We start from the raw sequence: 15879 nt of genomic DNA on the forward strand, positions 1-15879 counted from the left end.
ATTAATACAGCAGAACAGATTTTCTGTGTATATTTCCTGTTTGTGTATATATATACTATTTGTGTGTCCGTCTGTCTCCAGGTGGGCTGTGGAGTGTGTTCACATTGGGTGGAGCTGGCAGCAAAGCCGGGATAGACCAGGAGCACAACCCCTTACCTTTGTCCAATCAGAGCCTTCTGTTACTGCTGGTCCTAGCCAATCTGACAGACGGGCCTGACTGGCCCAACCCCTACCGCCAGGCTATCACGTGTTTCAGAAACACACAAGGTGATATATTTGTTTGTCCGTGATTCATATACATGACATGTACCAGTAATGTGATGAAGTAATAATCCTGATAATATTTGCTTCCAACTGTGCAGACACGTCGTCACTGTCCATGGAGCAACCTCACACTTTCCAGATCAATTTCAACAGTCTGTACACGGCTCTTTGTGAGCAGCAGCGATCTGACCAGGCCACACTGCTGCTGTACACCCTCCTTCACCAGAACACCAACATGAGGACGTACATGCTCTCCAGAACCGACATGGACAATCTGGTGGGTAGGATGGCAATATAGACGTTCGCTAACCACACGCATGCACGCACGTTCATTATACCGCTCTCCGTCTGACATTTTGTGTGTTGTTTATTGACGAGGTTTACAGCAAAGAACACTGTGTGATTGGGTAATCCTCAACAAAACGCATTGTGCCGTCCTCCCTTTCACACATGGGCACGGCCATGAAATCGTTTCATCTAGGACCAATGCTATGGCTCAGTAAACAGCGAGGATGTATGCAGTGGCAGCTGGTGCTGTCCTGTCCATGTGGGACAGCGCCAGTTATTCCTTACAGCAGAATGAACGTACTGAGGCATTTGGTGAATGAAAATCAATCTTTAGCTCTGCATGTCAGATGGTATCACACATGAGCCCGGCAGACAATCGCATATGAGGCAGTTTCACTCGGTTTATCACTAAATAATTTGGTTTTATTGGATTGGAGTGGACGTGGGAGTTAAAGTAGTGAATATGCGTTGAGCTTTTTGTACCTGGTTTGAAAAGACTTGCCATTTAAACTAATTGCGGCATAAATTTTGTGGCAGGCGCCAAACATGTGCAGGAAATTACTTTAATTTACAATCATATTTTGATGCTGCAGGTCAATTAAATTCATTGACGTCTTTCCATTGTGACCTTTCCGTGTTATTCCCCTATTTATAGCTGTTATATTAAAATATCATCATTAGCCGATCTAGATTGGGCTTATTACGTAGGGGGCGCTCCTAATGAGTCTAGCCACAATAAAGCACCGCTGCACGACGGTGTAATGAGCCAACACTGCATCTGTGTGGGTTCATTGCTCACCATGCTAGCTACTAACGGCTTTCACTCTGACAGTATGATTATGAGAATTCAATCTCTCACACGCTGTTGTCTTAGCGGATCACTTTTACCATCTGCTTCGAGTTGAATTATAACATCTGTCTGCACCTTTAGTGGAGCAGCCATGAATTAGTAAATAATGTAATTATCAACTAGCTGTGCAGTGCTGCTTTTCCTGTTGTGTTGTCTCTTTTGCTTGGTACTCCAGTTTGCACCCCAGGTGGTAACACTGACACAGTAACAGGGCTTTATGTAGTACAAGTATTGTATGATTGCATTTGGTTGGTTGATGGATTAAGCTTCAACAAAGCATCCTGGCATTAGAATAACACAAAGAATAATTTTTTTGATTGTGCATACCTTATGCTTTGTAGAACAGGTTCTCAGCTTTTTAGTTGCATCTGTTGCAAGATTGATATCTACACTTTCATCCCCTCAGGCTGTTTGATTATGAAATATTCCATTGAGGATTTAATGAATGTCATTGCTGCAACTACGCCTATACACATGCTTAGCCTCCCGCTCTCCCACTCTTCCTCACAGGTGTTACCCATCCTCGAGATCCTTTACCACGTAGAGGACAGAAATTCCCATCACGTCTACATGGCCCTCATTATCCTCCTCATCCTGACAGAGGACGATGCCTTCAATCGCTCCATCCATGAGGTGGTGGGTAGATGCCGTTTCATATACATTGTTCACATTTCAGGCATTGCCACTGCAGCCTTCCTTTACTTGCCATGCCTGGGATAAATTCCTCATTTGTGTGTCTCTTCCTCTGGCAGATATTGAAGAACATCTCATGGTACACAGAGAGAACGTTGACTGAGATCTCACTCGGCAGCTTGCTCATCCTGGTGGTTATCCGCACAATCCAGTTCAACATGACCCGGACAAGGGTGAGCTCAACACATATTCACACACAGTTTGTGCCGTTTCAGAACAAGCAACGTTGCTGTTCAGAAACCAAATAGTAATAATGATGATGGAAATGTAAATATTGAAAGAACAGAGTATTTTACAGTTTAACATTAACATCAGGTAACATTTGTATATTTGTGTGTGCATCCTTCCCAGGATAAGTACCTCCACACCAACTGTCTTGCTGCACTTGCCAACATGTCGGCCCAGTTTCGTTGCCTCCACCAGTACGCTGCCCAGCGCATCATCAGGTGAGGATATTTATGATTGCTAAAATTACACGATGACGATAGAATACGTTAGTTTCTTTCTTCCATTATTCCATTTTCTATCCAACATGTTCTCTAAACCCCCTTGCTTTCTTCTCGGCTTTGGAAGAATATAAAAAGGAAACTTCCCAAAACCTGAGCCAATTCTGACCACGTCTATTTTTATTGTGCCTGTTTACATTGAATGTATTTTGAGTGATTTGAATATTTGATAGTATTTATATCCTCCAATTATGGTTGAGTGATTAGGTTAAAATCTTCAGTATATCTGATCTGTCTGATCACGATATTGGTGCATATTTGGATATGATAAATCGAGGACTTGTTAACGGATAACATAATCAGACAGGGATGCCTGTTTTTGGCTAATGCCGCATTCACATGGAATCAGGCAGACGGCAGACGGACAACACCATCTGTGCGCAACGGGAAAAACAAACAGCACGCCACAACGAAACATGCATGACAATATTTGCTGCGATGGAATAAAAATACTTTTATGCAATCATTCTAGTGATGCATGAAGCAATAAAATGCAGCTTTCATTAATATTCTATTGCAAACGTAAACAAGGTTCCCCGGTGTGAGAGGGCTAAGTAACATCCGGATGTAAACTATTTTAATTTTGGACGGCAGTGCCATCTCCTGTTACGGTTGCCGGTAACTCTGACAGCCCCACCTGATATTACCTGATATCCTTCTCTTACAACACATCTGGTTTGCTTGTCTACTGTCTGCCTGATTTCATGTGAATTAAATGCCACCTAATCAAAATACAACGCCACCTCATGACAAACATCCAAAATGCATCCAAAAATCCCCAAATTGCTTTCAAACAGTCCTGCTCTTTGACTTGCAACATTTCCAACAATGGTTGTATGGACCTAGCGATAATAAACAGAATAATATCACAGGATAAAGAGTATGGGGGAAATTCCCTGACAGTCTCGTGGCATCGCATATTTCCGACCCCTGCTTATTCTTAAATATGCTGGATGTGATTCCTTTCTGGCTGACAATTTGAATTAAAAAAAGAAGAAAACAAGCATCCCAGAGAGAGAAACTGGCTGCTTAGAAAAATACAAACCAGTTATGAAAGTAGGAAAAGGTGGCACACCATCAAAGCAGTAAACGTGTTCAGCCAGAGGCCTTCTTCTGGGTTTGAATGTGGATAAAGGCTGCTCAAACTAGAGCGACAGGAGATAACATGCGTTGTGACATTTGTTTATTTTCACACACTGAAATCAACAGCATAAGTAGCGCACATCACACTTAGCTGGTGTGTATTTCAACTGTTTCAATTGCTACTTAAGTTAAGTGGCAGGCACAATGTTCATCTTCGGGGTGAGGCGAGCAAAGACGCCAACAGAGAGACAGAAATTGCCCAAAGACGAGGGTGGAAGTTCCAATTCACACATTCATTATAATGATTGTTATAGTCACTCCAGTGTCTGCAAGAAATTAAATATTGAGAGAGCGGTGTGACCCGTGTAGGGAAGAACATTATGTGAAAGCGTTTGGCCGATGAGGAGCCGGAAGTCGAGGGCCAAACCCCACACACACACACACACATGCACACGCACACACACACACATCAAGTCATTCGCGTCTGTTTGTGAACTCCAGACACACAGGAAGGAATGTTTCCTTCCCTGAAGACATGCACACATTCACGTGCACTCAAGGATCCTCTTATCTGGGTCTCGCTCCATATCTTTGACTCTCTGGTGTTTTGATTCAGAGAGGAACACTGTCTGTGAAAGTGTACATGTCTGTCCTGTAGTGATGTGGAGCAACTGACTCCATGTCTGATGATAATGATAATGATGATGACTATGATGGCCGGGCCGGGGCTGGGCTGAACTGGCTGGCTGGCTGGCTTGATAAAGGGGATTTCCTGCCAGGAATTTCCAAATGTCTGCCAGGCAATGTTGAACTCTACTCCTTAATTCAGTTGGTGCTGTTTATTTACAAGCAGCAGTGCGTTTGAATTGCCTCCAACGCCACCCGCAACTTTCCTTGTTTTTTTTTTTTTTATTAAGCCTCTCTCACAATCAATACTATCTTTCTGCTGCATTGATCCTGTCCTCCATAGCCGCAGTCTCCTTGCGTCGCCACACATGCTCGCTTGTCTGATAATCCATCAGTTACTCTTTAGATTTATTGTTTGGTCTAAAAAATGTCTGCAAAAAAAATCAACAGCCCAAAACTACAAAACTCAGAATAAATGGTCCCATTTGAGAAGCTGGAGCCTCAATTTTTGCCTGACAATTACTAGAAGGATGGAGTTAAATAGTAACCTGTCAATTTAATAATGTATTATTTCAGTATCGATTGATTTCCTTTCAGCTGTAGTCCACAATTAACTTGCGATACAACTTGAAGTTGCGATACAGAACGATAAAATCTACTGTGGTGAAAGATTCAGGCAATGTTGCTTTTCCAGTGCTGACTGATGGACAGGTGTAGCACTAATGAGCTTAGCTGAGATCTGCATCTGAGTTCACCCAGCCCTTTGCTGTCATTGAATATAATTTATTCTGAAATTTTTTTCCCTTGATTGATGCACAAATTAAACATTGAACCGCCTTGGGGGGGCTGAAAAGACTATTAAAAAGTTGTAATTAAAACAGAAGGTCACTAATAATTATGATGATAAACACTGCAATTAATAAGAGAGGAGACTTTGTGATATACAAGACGAGATGTAATAAAAAAAGAGAATATGAGATTTTTAGACAACCAAGTAACTTGTTTTTTAAATAAACTTTTTGAGTTAAACAACTCAAAGTGACGAAGAGTTCTTTGCTCATGTGCTACTCAAAGTGTTACTTTAAAAAAAGTGTTTTCTCTCCAGTGTCTTGCTTGACCGCACATGTTGAGTGAATCTGTTTACTGTGGCAACACGGCACTGTGCCACAGTAAACTGTGTCTGTGTCTGTGTCTGTGTCTGTGTGTGTGTGTGTGTGTGTGTGTGTGTGTGTGTGTGTGTGTGTGTGTGTGTGTGTGTGTGAGAGAGAGTGAGAGTGTGTGTGTGTGTGTGTGTGTGTGTGTGTGTGTGTGTGTGTGTGTGTGTGTGTGTGTGTGTGTGTGTGTGTGTGTCTGTGTGTGTGTGTGTCTGTGTCTGTGTGTATTGACCCAACCTATTGCTACCCAAGGTCATCCAAGCATACACTAGGACTCTTGATGTACTGTATGTCTGTGTTCAGCCTTCACATTCAATCATTCAGCCCCATTAAGACAACCGTACACACACACACACACACACACACACACACACACACACACACACACACACACACACACACACACACACACACACACATAATAAGGGCCAGTCAGTTAACTTGTGGGTGAAATGGAAGACTGTCACCTACAAGGGCAACAAACAAACACATAAAAATATCGGAGCTTTTCATTACCAAGGCTGTGACCTGTGGAGGCCAAATACAAGCCAGCTTAGAAAAGGGAGTTTTCATTAAATTGATGGTGAATCAAGTGTAATGTTTAGTATTCCGACACTTCATTTTTTAAACTATCTCCTGCCAATTTCATGATTATTTTTGTTATTCCAAAACTAATTATTATTCATTACTTTAAAGGCCTCATTTAGAAAGCAAAACAGGCTGTCCTCTAATAATAATCAGCCTTAAATAAAGGCTTCTCTCTTCAGTTAAGCTGAGTAAAGGCCACTGTTGGAGTATTTACAGCACATTAATGACGGGTTAACATGTGCAGTATGACAACTGTGTATTTGGGTTCTTTGATGGAGTGTTCGTCTGTCGTTGCTACTCTCAACTGTTTCCTCTCTCTCTCCTGTCTCTCCTGCAGTTTGTTTGCTTTGCTTTCCAAAAAGCACAACAAGGTTTTGGAGCAAGCAACACAGTCTCTGAGAGGCCGACAGGGAGACGACACAGCCTTGCCCGACTATGTGAGTATCACTCTCTTTTTTTTCCTCTCATTCAAATTCGCTTTATTGACTTGAATGTTCAAGTTGTATTATTGCCAAAGCTAAATTACATATGATTAAATAATTACATTTTGCCCAGGAAAACTAAATAGGTGATCACAAGATAACAACTACACAATTGGTAGGGCTGGGTTCAAATAATCAATTTTCAGATTAATATCGATCTTCATTTGAACGTTCCGATAACGATTAATAAAATCTCAGGATCAGTCTTTTAATATAGTGTAATTAACGGGTACACTGCTTCATCCGGCGTCTCTCCTCTCTGTCTGTTTCACCGAGGGGCGGGGCTGAGACACACACACACACACACACACACACACACACACACACACACACACACACACACACACACACACACACACAGATCGATGTGGAAGACGTTTATTCTAACTTTTCAACGTACAACTACAACAAGCAACTACAAACAGAATCTCACATCAGAAACGTTCACAAATTAACTGATTCACAACTAGTGAGTGAATCGACAGATCCACAGAAGGTTGTTCTCTCTCTATCCCAGGGTGCTGCTCAGATCTGTTCAGATGTTGTCATGTCCTTTCACTACGTTCCCTGTTGCAGTTACAGTACTTACTTGACTTCCGTACAGATACAAATAGATATAATGTGAGCCTGACAGGCTGTTGGTCATGTTTAGTACATTCATGTTACTGCTTTGGGGTCAATTCTTAATGTAAACATTAATATTTTAATAATGCACCAGGTTAGAGGGTTCCTTGTACAATTTACAGCATTAGTTCTATGAGAATCGATTTCATATCCAAACAAAATTGGTATTGTAACTGAAATATTCCTCACCGAATCAATATTGAATTGAATCGGAGATTAAATCGAATCGGGATCTCGTGAATCGGAATCGATTGGGGAAATCAGTGGCGATACCCAGCCCTAACAATTGGTAATTTCAACTTTTTGTGAAATGGATCTTCTGTGGAAAATCATGTTCTCTGGTGCTCCTAACAGCATTTGCAAAATTCCACTGTGCATGAAGAAAAACAACCAATTACAGCCGAGGAGTCTTACAGGGTCAATTACTACTCGCGAAGCTCATGAACTCTGATCAAAAGGTACTATTGCAACCTTACTACAGGGCCACCATGTTGAAAACAGTCTAGCGGCCACTGACCCGAGAAAACGTGTTTTCATTCATGGCTGTCATGATATTTTGCTGCTAAAATATTGCTAATATTTTTCTCTCTTTCTTGTGACAGTTTAGCAAATGTGAATTTGCACTTGAAGGAGCATTCATTTTGACTTTTTTTGTTGACAAGGTTAGCATTTAAAGATTTGATCTTCAGGCTTTGATCAAAAATTATGATCAAGTAATTGATTTATTTGTTTATTCACATTTTCCCCAATTAGTGATAAAAGCAAAAAATCTTAAAGAAACAATTTTGTGGAACGCATGATATTGTTAAAGTAAACAGGAGAAAACATGTCTTGTGCTACTTTGTAGCATCTCTTCTATCGTGGATTTTAAAACGTCTCTCTTTGTATGCATTAAGACATCTCTACGTTTTGCTCCTGGCACCAGTTAAGTCGACCAGTTACGGTACTGTCACGATTCATTTGAGGATGTGGTGCACAGTTTGATGCTGTTTCTACATTTTAAATTTTAATTTATGTCCCGCTGCTCTGGGCCCAGCGTCAAGTCTCAGTCTGCAGCTCTGTCGTCTTCCATCCTTTGTCTTCTTCTCATTTCTTTTCCGACTCACACATTTTGACTGAGACGGAGTCTCCACTTGTAGAATAATATTAGATGAAAGTATTGAGCATTTATGAAAATGGATGTTTAAATCGGTCATTCAGATTGGAACCAAAGTCATATTTAAATTCCTCTGAAACATCGGGGTTTATCTGGAATTGAAATCTTAACAGCACCGAAGCATTAAGTAAGTGGCAGAGCTTAAACCAGTACATCGAAAATGATGTTGTCCCATTGCAATCAAGTATCTCTGGATCTGTTTAGTGCGCCACACCTGAGTACACTCTGTTGACTATTGACTGTGTAACTCTCTGTATTTGTGTTCAGGCACTCCTGCCCTCGGGTTTGTCTGTGTACATCTCAGTCTGGCTGTCTCATTAGATTTGCGTGGTCCTAGATAAGTGTGTGAGTGCGTAAACATATTTGTATGTGTGTGTGGGTGTTTGGGGGTTGGAGATGTATTAGGAGGTCCCCATAGATGCCCCTAGGTGTTGTGGAAACGTGAGTGTATTTGAGTGCTCCTTCAACCGTGTAGCGCCTGTCTGACAAGCCCCCCCCCCCCGTCCTTATGAACAGCCATCTTTGCACACACATAAACACAAGTACACGCGCACACACTCATGAAAACATATACAATGCAATTATCCAGCATTGTTTTGATGCTTGCTTCCTTCAGGGCTTATTTTAATGCTCCGTTTTTATTAACACGCATGCATAAACGCCCACTATATGTGAAAATGGAAAGAAAACATGACGAGAGATTACTTTGCCTTGATTAAATCTTCTCCGTTAAAGATATCATTCCAGCCAGCTGTTTCCATAGAAGAGTTATATATAATATAGTAATAGTGACAACAATATTAAGACAAATGCACGCAGTAAGTGGTCAAAGTGCAAGGTCGACTACACGATAGTACTCCTGCTTTTGGCAGAGTTCCAGTGTGTTGCTCAAGGGCACGAGGCCCATTTCTAGTAGGATTATTTCATGGGAATTTTACAACAAGGGTTTTGTTGGGGTGGGGGTTCCTAGAAAAGTGTCTGACATCCAGTCTGGGTCATAGACTTTTAAGACGGAGCTGGTCAACTTTTCTGATACTGCTGTTTATCCTTGAGCTTAGACTATACTAACTTGGTTCCCATGTCTACAAGGGTTCCCATGGCTTATTGTTCACAGCAAAAGGGCAGCTTTTAGCTTTATTGACATCTCTTGATTAAAAGGAACATATTGTATTGTTTGCCTTCTGAGCTTGTGCACACACATGCACCCGCCACGAGATATAAATTCAGCTTAATTGTGTCTTGGACAGCAGAGTGCAGGAGTGCACAATCAGCTTTTCACATGTCTTTGGTGGTTAACATCATGGTCAGTGGTGTTTATGAGTGTTTGGTAAAGTCCCTGTTCAGAAAGGTTGGGGACCTCGGTATGAATTGTAATTAGAGCCCGACCGATAAAGGATTTTGAAGGCCGATACCGATACAAATGTTTGTTGATTTAAAAATCCAATATTCCGATATATATATATTTTTTTTATTTCAGAAACGCGTAACAAAACATTAACAGATTTCCCTAACATTAGTTATTTGTAGTTATTTATGAGTCTTCCCAAATTAATATGATAATGCAGTTTAAAAATAAACTTGTTTATTTTATTGTCGGATCAACGGAACAGAGGAACATCAAAATATATTAAAGTTCTGATAAATAAAATGTATAAAAATACAAACTTAAGATATAAAACTTAAACTCCTTTGAACAAAAACACAATAACACAACAACCAAACACAAAGTTACCAGTATTAAAAGACTTGGTAAGCTTCATAAATATAACTTCGAACAAGAGACAAATTCTGTTAAGTTCTAAGAGGGTGTTTCGTATTCATTTATCGGCCATTATAAATGCCAATAAATGCCGATACCGATAGTTTGGAAAATGCCTAATATCGGCCGATAATATTGGCCCGCCGATATATCGGTCGGGCTCTAATTGTAATATTGTTAATTTAATTTGTTGTACAAAACAAATTACATTAACATCAGCCTCTCCTCTGTCCATGGAATTGGTGCTAAAAAGCAAATGTCTATAAGCTAACAAGCTAACATAGAACGGTGAACCTGCCAAACATGTTAGCATTGTCACTGTGTGCATGTAAGCGTGCTAAAGTTAGCATTTAGCTCAAACTATTGGGGTATATAGACAGAGGGTTACCAGACAGTAGGGATGCTGTGAAGAATTCTGCTGTGAAAAAGTAACGGCTAGTATGTTTCATGCAACGACAAATAGGAAAGGAAGGTTATTAATACAAGTGAAGTTAATGGTTACAAATGTTGTCTATATGCTAAGCATTAGCTGACAAACCCTTTGTCCTCGGTATGAATCTTAAACTTAAATGTACATAAAACCATATGCCTTAGCATGTCTGGCCAGTTATAATGACCTCAGACACTGGCTAAGGTCCATCATAGGCTTCTCAGATGTGACACCTAAATGAAGTTCTTGTTGACCACTTTGTTTTCTCCACTCCAGTGGTAGTGGATGTGGGAGTGTAATTGAGAGCAGCCTGCGTCGGTGTTATTCACATAGTCTCACCTTCACTTGGGATCTTTAGGGAACTGGGATGGATAAAGAGGTGCAGAGCATGAAGAGACAAGATGAACAATAGAAAGATGAGAAACAGGCAGGAGGTGAGGGGGGTGGAGAGAGGGTGGGCTTGTGATGGGCATCTGGAAACAATGTAATTTGGCTGAGTCTGGCTCTGGAGAGAGAACTAATGTTTGTTTAATGTGGGATTGTCCTGGACATGTAATTGCTTTCTTTTTTACGAGGGAGAGACTGAGAGGAGAATATAAAAAAAAAAGGTCGTCAAATGCTCCAAACTGGGTTAAAACTGGGCGCATTCTGCCTATGTGTTAATGTGTCTCTCTCTCCCTTTTCTTTCTCCCTTCCCTCCTTTCCCTCGTGATGACACACACACACACACAGAGCACACCCCCATCCTTGTATGTGTTTGTGCTGCTGTGTCTGGTTAGTGTCAGGGAAGAAAGAGTGAAGGGCAAGGGCCCCTTGAGCCCCTGGGGGGGGACAGCCAGAGGCTGCTAGTCCAAGCAGGGCAGCTCTCTTGGGGCCCCATTGGTGCTCCCTGCAGCCTCTGCACCTCTGATTGCACATGTTTATTTGTTGTTGTTGTTTTTTCTTGGTCTTTGAGATATGTGCAGTGACATGCAGTATGTCCTGATAGACATAAGCAAACATAAAAACAAAGGAAGTATGAGCTGCGTTGCATTGCATTGCGTTGCGTTGCGTTGTGTGTGTGTGTCACTGTTGATGCTCCCCTCCAGTGTTAGTGGTAATGTTACTTTTGTGCCTCTTCGTCTGTTTACTGTTGCACATTTCTGGGAACAGCACACACACACAGACACACACACACACACAGAGCCAGAAGCATGCTGGACCACCCTGTCTATGTGTTTATGTGCGCTGGTTGAGTCACAATCTGTGATCTCTTTTTAATAGCCCGAGTAGACACAGGCATTAGCTGCGTAGCACCATTCATTTTGTTTAGGGAAAAGCAGAGCCCGAGGATATATCAACAGATAATAAACATTATGCCTTCTGTTCATTATCAGGCCTTCCAGGAATTTGCCACTTTTGTATAGGGCAACACAATTGTTTTGCAAAATCCACACTTTTCCCATTAAGGCTACAATAGCTCACAGATGATGAGAAATTCTGTTTTTTGAGTTGATTAATGTACAGTCTCTGGAGTAAATGTAACTGAACAGCTAATTTCAACCAACTAAAAATGTTTTCCTCTATTATTTTATTTCAATGTTTTACGTTATCAGTCAATGACTCAAACAAACTCATACTCTATAATAAATGCATGCAGCTTTCAAGGTCCCTTATATATGTCTATATATCTATCAGGCTATAGTCACACTACATGGGTAAAGATGAGTCATAATATGCTGATATGCTCTTAAACCAGGGGTGAAAACGTAAAATATATCATTACTTAAAGCCCCCTTATTTAGCATTTTTAAGCAGTTATAAACATTTAATAAATGGTTTATTGCACACTGTAGTGTAGTCTTCATCAGCTACAAGGACATTGGTGTTTACTGATGTGCAGTATTTGTCAAAAATGATAACCAACGAGGCATGAAACAAAGGCATGTTCTTCATTATTACAACTCAGTTTGAACATCATTTTCATTCATTATCTGCCTCCCTGTATTGATGCCCAGGAGGAGTTGTAGTTGTTGACAAATGTATCAATATACTCTGTTAACGACTCCATTATAGTGAGTTATAAACCCTTTTTAAATGTTAATGTACTGATTATAAATGCTGAAGAGAGGGGCTTCATTTAAGTGTTGCATTTCTTTGAAACTTCCCTGGGAAATGTATTAATGTATGTATGTTAATGTACCTCAGAGAAAGTGTTTGTCACTTGGAGTCTCTTGGCATATTTTTCCGTCCTCTCCTGATCTTTCTCCCTGCTGCATATTTTGTATGACTTAATGACTCAGTTCGGTGAAGCCTCTGCATGGTTCAATCGCAAAATGGGAATCTCATGCATTTTCAACTCATTCGTCTTAAATATTGCAGTTCCATCGCCCATTGGCTTTATGCTGACTCTCTCGCATGTCCATTTCCTGTAATGCCACGATGCTGATGGAGACTCTGGGACGACGTTACCTTTTGGGATATATCGATGTCACCTTTCATACGTTGTTTACCTGAAAGTAGAAAATGATTGATCGGAGTGTGAATTATCCTGTCACATTTCTTATAGTCTTTTGATCTAGAACCAATTCCCCACAGAAGACTGGTGTACATTATCATACCGCTTTCCCTGAGATCAGAGGTTACAGTCTTGTGAATTCATGTGACAGTGCGGAGAGATGGAAAGAGAAATGAGGAATGTAAAGGGCACCTTTACATTTGACTTTTTAAAATTTCATACCTTGCAAACCTTTAATGTATTTCGAGTTGAAGGTTTTGGCTTGTGGTCTGGAGTCTCACAGAATGACACGAGGATCATTAACTAGGTCATTTCATCAGGTACGTCCAAATTGATACTTTTACAGTAGGTGATGTCTTTATCAAAATAGCATTTTACTCACTTTCCTAGTATCGGAAAGGTTTCTGACAGATATTTGTAGGGCGAAGATGACGGCAGCTGTCTTGCACGCTCTTCTCTGTTTGCCTGCGTTGGCCAATCAAATGCATGCAAGCAAACATTCCTGGTAGATTATTTTAAGTTGAAAGATAAAATGATTGGGGCTGCACGGTGGTGTAGTGGGTAGCACTCTCGCCTCACAGCAAGAGGGTCCTGGGTTCGATTCCCAGGTCGGCCCGGGTTCCTTCTGTGTGGAGTTTGCATGTTCTCCCCGTGTTAATGTGGGTTCTCTCCGGGTTCTCCGGCTTCCTCCCACAGTCCAAAGACATGCAGGATGGGGATAGGTTAATTGGTGACTCTAAATTGCCCGTAGGTGTGAATGTGAGTGTGAATGGTTGTTTGTCTCTACATGTTAGCCCTGTGATAGACTGGCGACCTGTCCAGGGTGTACCCTGCCTTCGCCCAATGATAGCTGGGATCGGCTCCAGCCCCCCCGCGACCCTGAATACAGGATAAGCGGTAGAAAATGGATGGATGGATGGATGGATAAAATGATTGCTGCTGTAATAAATAAATAAAAAATAGCAAAATGATTCCTCAGTTGCATATTTCATTGTTCATTGTCTCGCCGGTACTTGAAGCAAACTCGAAATGACCCAAAATCACAACTCTTTTAATGAAGTTAACATCTTGACAAATTCAAGTATCGTCTTCGACTGATTCCACTTGCTCATTATATTATACGCTCAGTCTCAATATAAGTCTGTCTCCTTGTGTTTCGATCATTTAGTCAGTATTATGCTGAGAGGCGATTAAATCACTGGCCCCCATTTTTAGTCTCTTATCTCCACAGTTTTCAGACGATGCTGGTTGTTAGTTTACTTGTTAGTCTCTCTACATATCTGTCAGCCTCTTATCTTACCTCCTCTTTCGCTATGACTCTCTGTGTTTATTCTCGGCCGGTGCCACCCCATGCAGGCGACAGGTGTTCTGGTGTCCCCAGTGACGCCGGTAGTTAGGGCAGCCCCGCCGTCTTGGTCTTTTCCTGATTGATGCGCCACAAAACAGAGCCCATCCATTAGCATTGCCCACCTATCTGAGTGCTGTTGCAGCTGTTGGCGTCATCTTTTTAAAGAAAAATCATTATCACTTACGTCATCGTCGACATCGCTGCCGTTTTGCCCACCTGCTGTTACTGCCAGCCAAATCTTCAGGGGATGGTGCGCTTATTTAAACTGATGATTAGTTGTATGTCTGCAAATACTGTGGACTTCCCCTCCACACAGACGGGTATGCAGCAAATGTGCAATGGTCTTTCCCAAGCAGATCCTAGACAGACAGACTGCATTGTTGGTGCTGTAGTTCTGCAGGCAAACACTGTCTTTTGCCTCATTCTGTGTGTGTTTGTGTGTGCGCAACAAAGGATGTTTTGTGAGGCTATGGGGTAATAAGAGGCTGACCTGGGCGCAACGCTCTTCAAAATGGTGTGATTATGACATGGCTGTGGTACCATAATGCAGGTCAGACAATGACCTATTTAAAATACTCCCAAAACACTGGGCAGGCTGCTGCTGCTCAGCCAGTCTGACTCTCTCTGTCTGTCTACGTGGTGTTTTTTTATTTTCTTCCCTTCGTACTCTCCTTCATTTATCCTTCTTGCCATGATGACGTTGCGTCAAGGATGAAAATTACAAATCTTTCTATTTCTGTTAAAGCTTTGCAGTCTTGACACTGTGAAAACATCTGTCTCCGACTTTTAACTCTCCTTGTTTGTCTTTCTATGTGTCTGTCTGTGTTTATCTCCATGCCCTTGTCTTTGTCAGTGCTCTTTCTTAATATGTCTGGTTTGTCTGCCCTGCAACAGCCTGCAGTGAGCAACGGGGCCAGCCAGGGAATCACTAAGCTATTGGTTTAATGATGCCAGCTCCTACTTTACAGGGATTTACATGTCTGTGTGTCTATAAACACCCTGTCCACACACACACAAACATGCATAAAAACATGCGTGGGTATGATAGGATGGCTAGACGCACACACACACGCACACCCAGACACACACAGATAGTGAAGTGCCGCTGGTGTCCTTCCCAGTCACTGCATCTGCAAATGCTGTAATTTTCCTTGTCAGACAGAAAGCAAAGGTCAAACATACCTGCAGACATAACACGTTTGTGCTCAGCATGTTGATGTATTAGCAGCATTATCAGACGGACGGAAACACACTCACAGCCTTCCTGTAAGGTTTGTGTAAGTGGTGAAACAAGTAAAATGGGGGCAGGATCATTGAGACTAATGATATAGCTCATGTCTGAGGCCTGTGTTTTCCTGGGTGGAAAGAAGACATTAAATAGCAGCATGAGTGGCTGTGACTAAATGACAATGCAGCGGTCTGGAAAATAGCACATGACTGGAGGAGGAGGAGGAGGAGGAGGAGCAGAAAGGGAAAAACTGAGGAAGGGTAGCCGGAGAAAGAAAGGAAAGGCTGCAGTGGTTTCATGCA

General features: G+C 41.6%; 1 protein-coding gene across 1 annotated transcript in view; it reads left to right on the forward strand.

Annotated features, from left to right (window-relative positions):
• Window positions 1–15879, forward strand: part of dym (dymeclin) — a 48670-nt gene that overhangs the window by 17037 nt on the left and 15754 nt on the right. Inside the window, exons 9-14 of the mRNA XM_084035861.1 lie at window positions 82–267; window positions 363–541; window positions 1913–2038; window positions 2155–2268; window positions 2447–2541; window positions 6391–6490. Of these exons, the coding sequence (XP_083891987.1) occupies window positions 82–267; window positions 363–541; window positions 1913–2038; window positions 2155–2268; window positions 2447–2541; window positions 6391–6490 (800 nt within the window). The remainder of the gene's footprint in view (window positions 1–81; window positions 268–362; window positions 542–1912; window positions 2039–2154; window positions 2269–2446; window positions 2542–6390; window positions 6491–15879) is intronic.

The sequence above is a fragment of the Eutrigla gurnardus genome, assembly GCF_963514095.1.
Source record: "Eutrigla gurnardus genome assembly, chromosome: 19".
NCBI classification, from domain to species: Eukaryota; Metazoa; Chordata; class Actinopteri; order Perciformes; family Triglidae; genus Eutrigla; species Eutrigla gurnardus.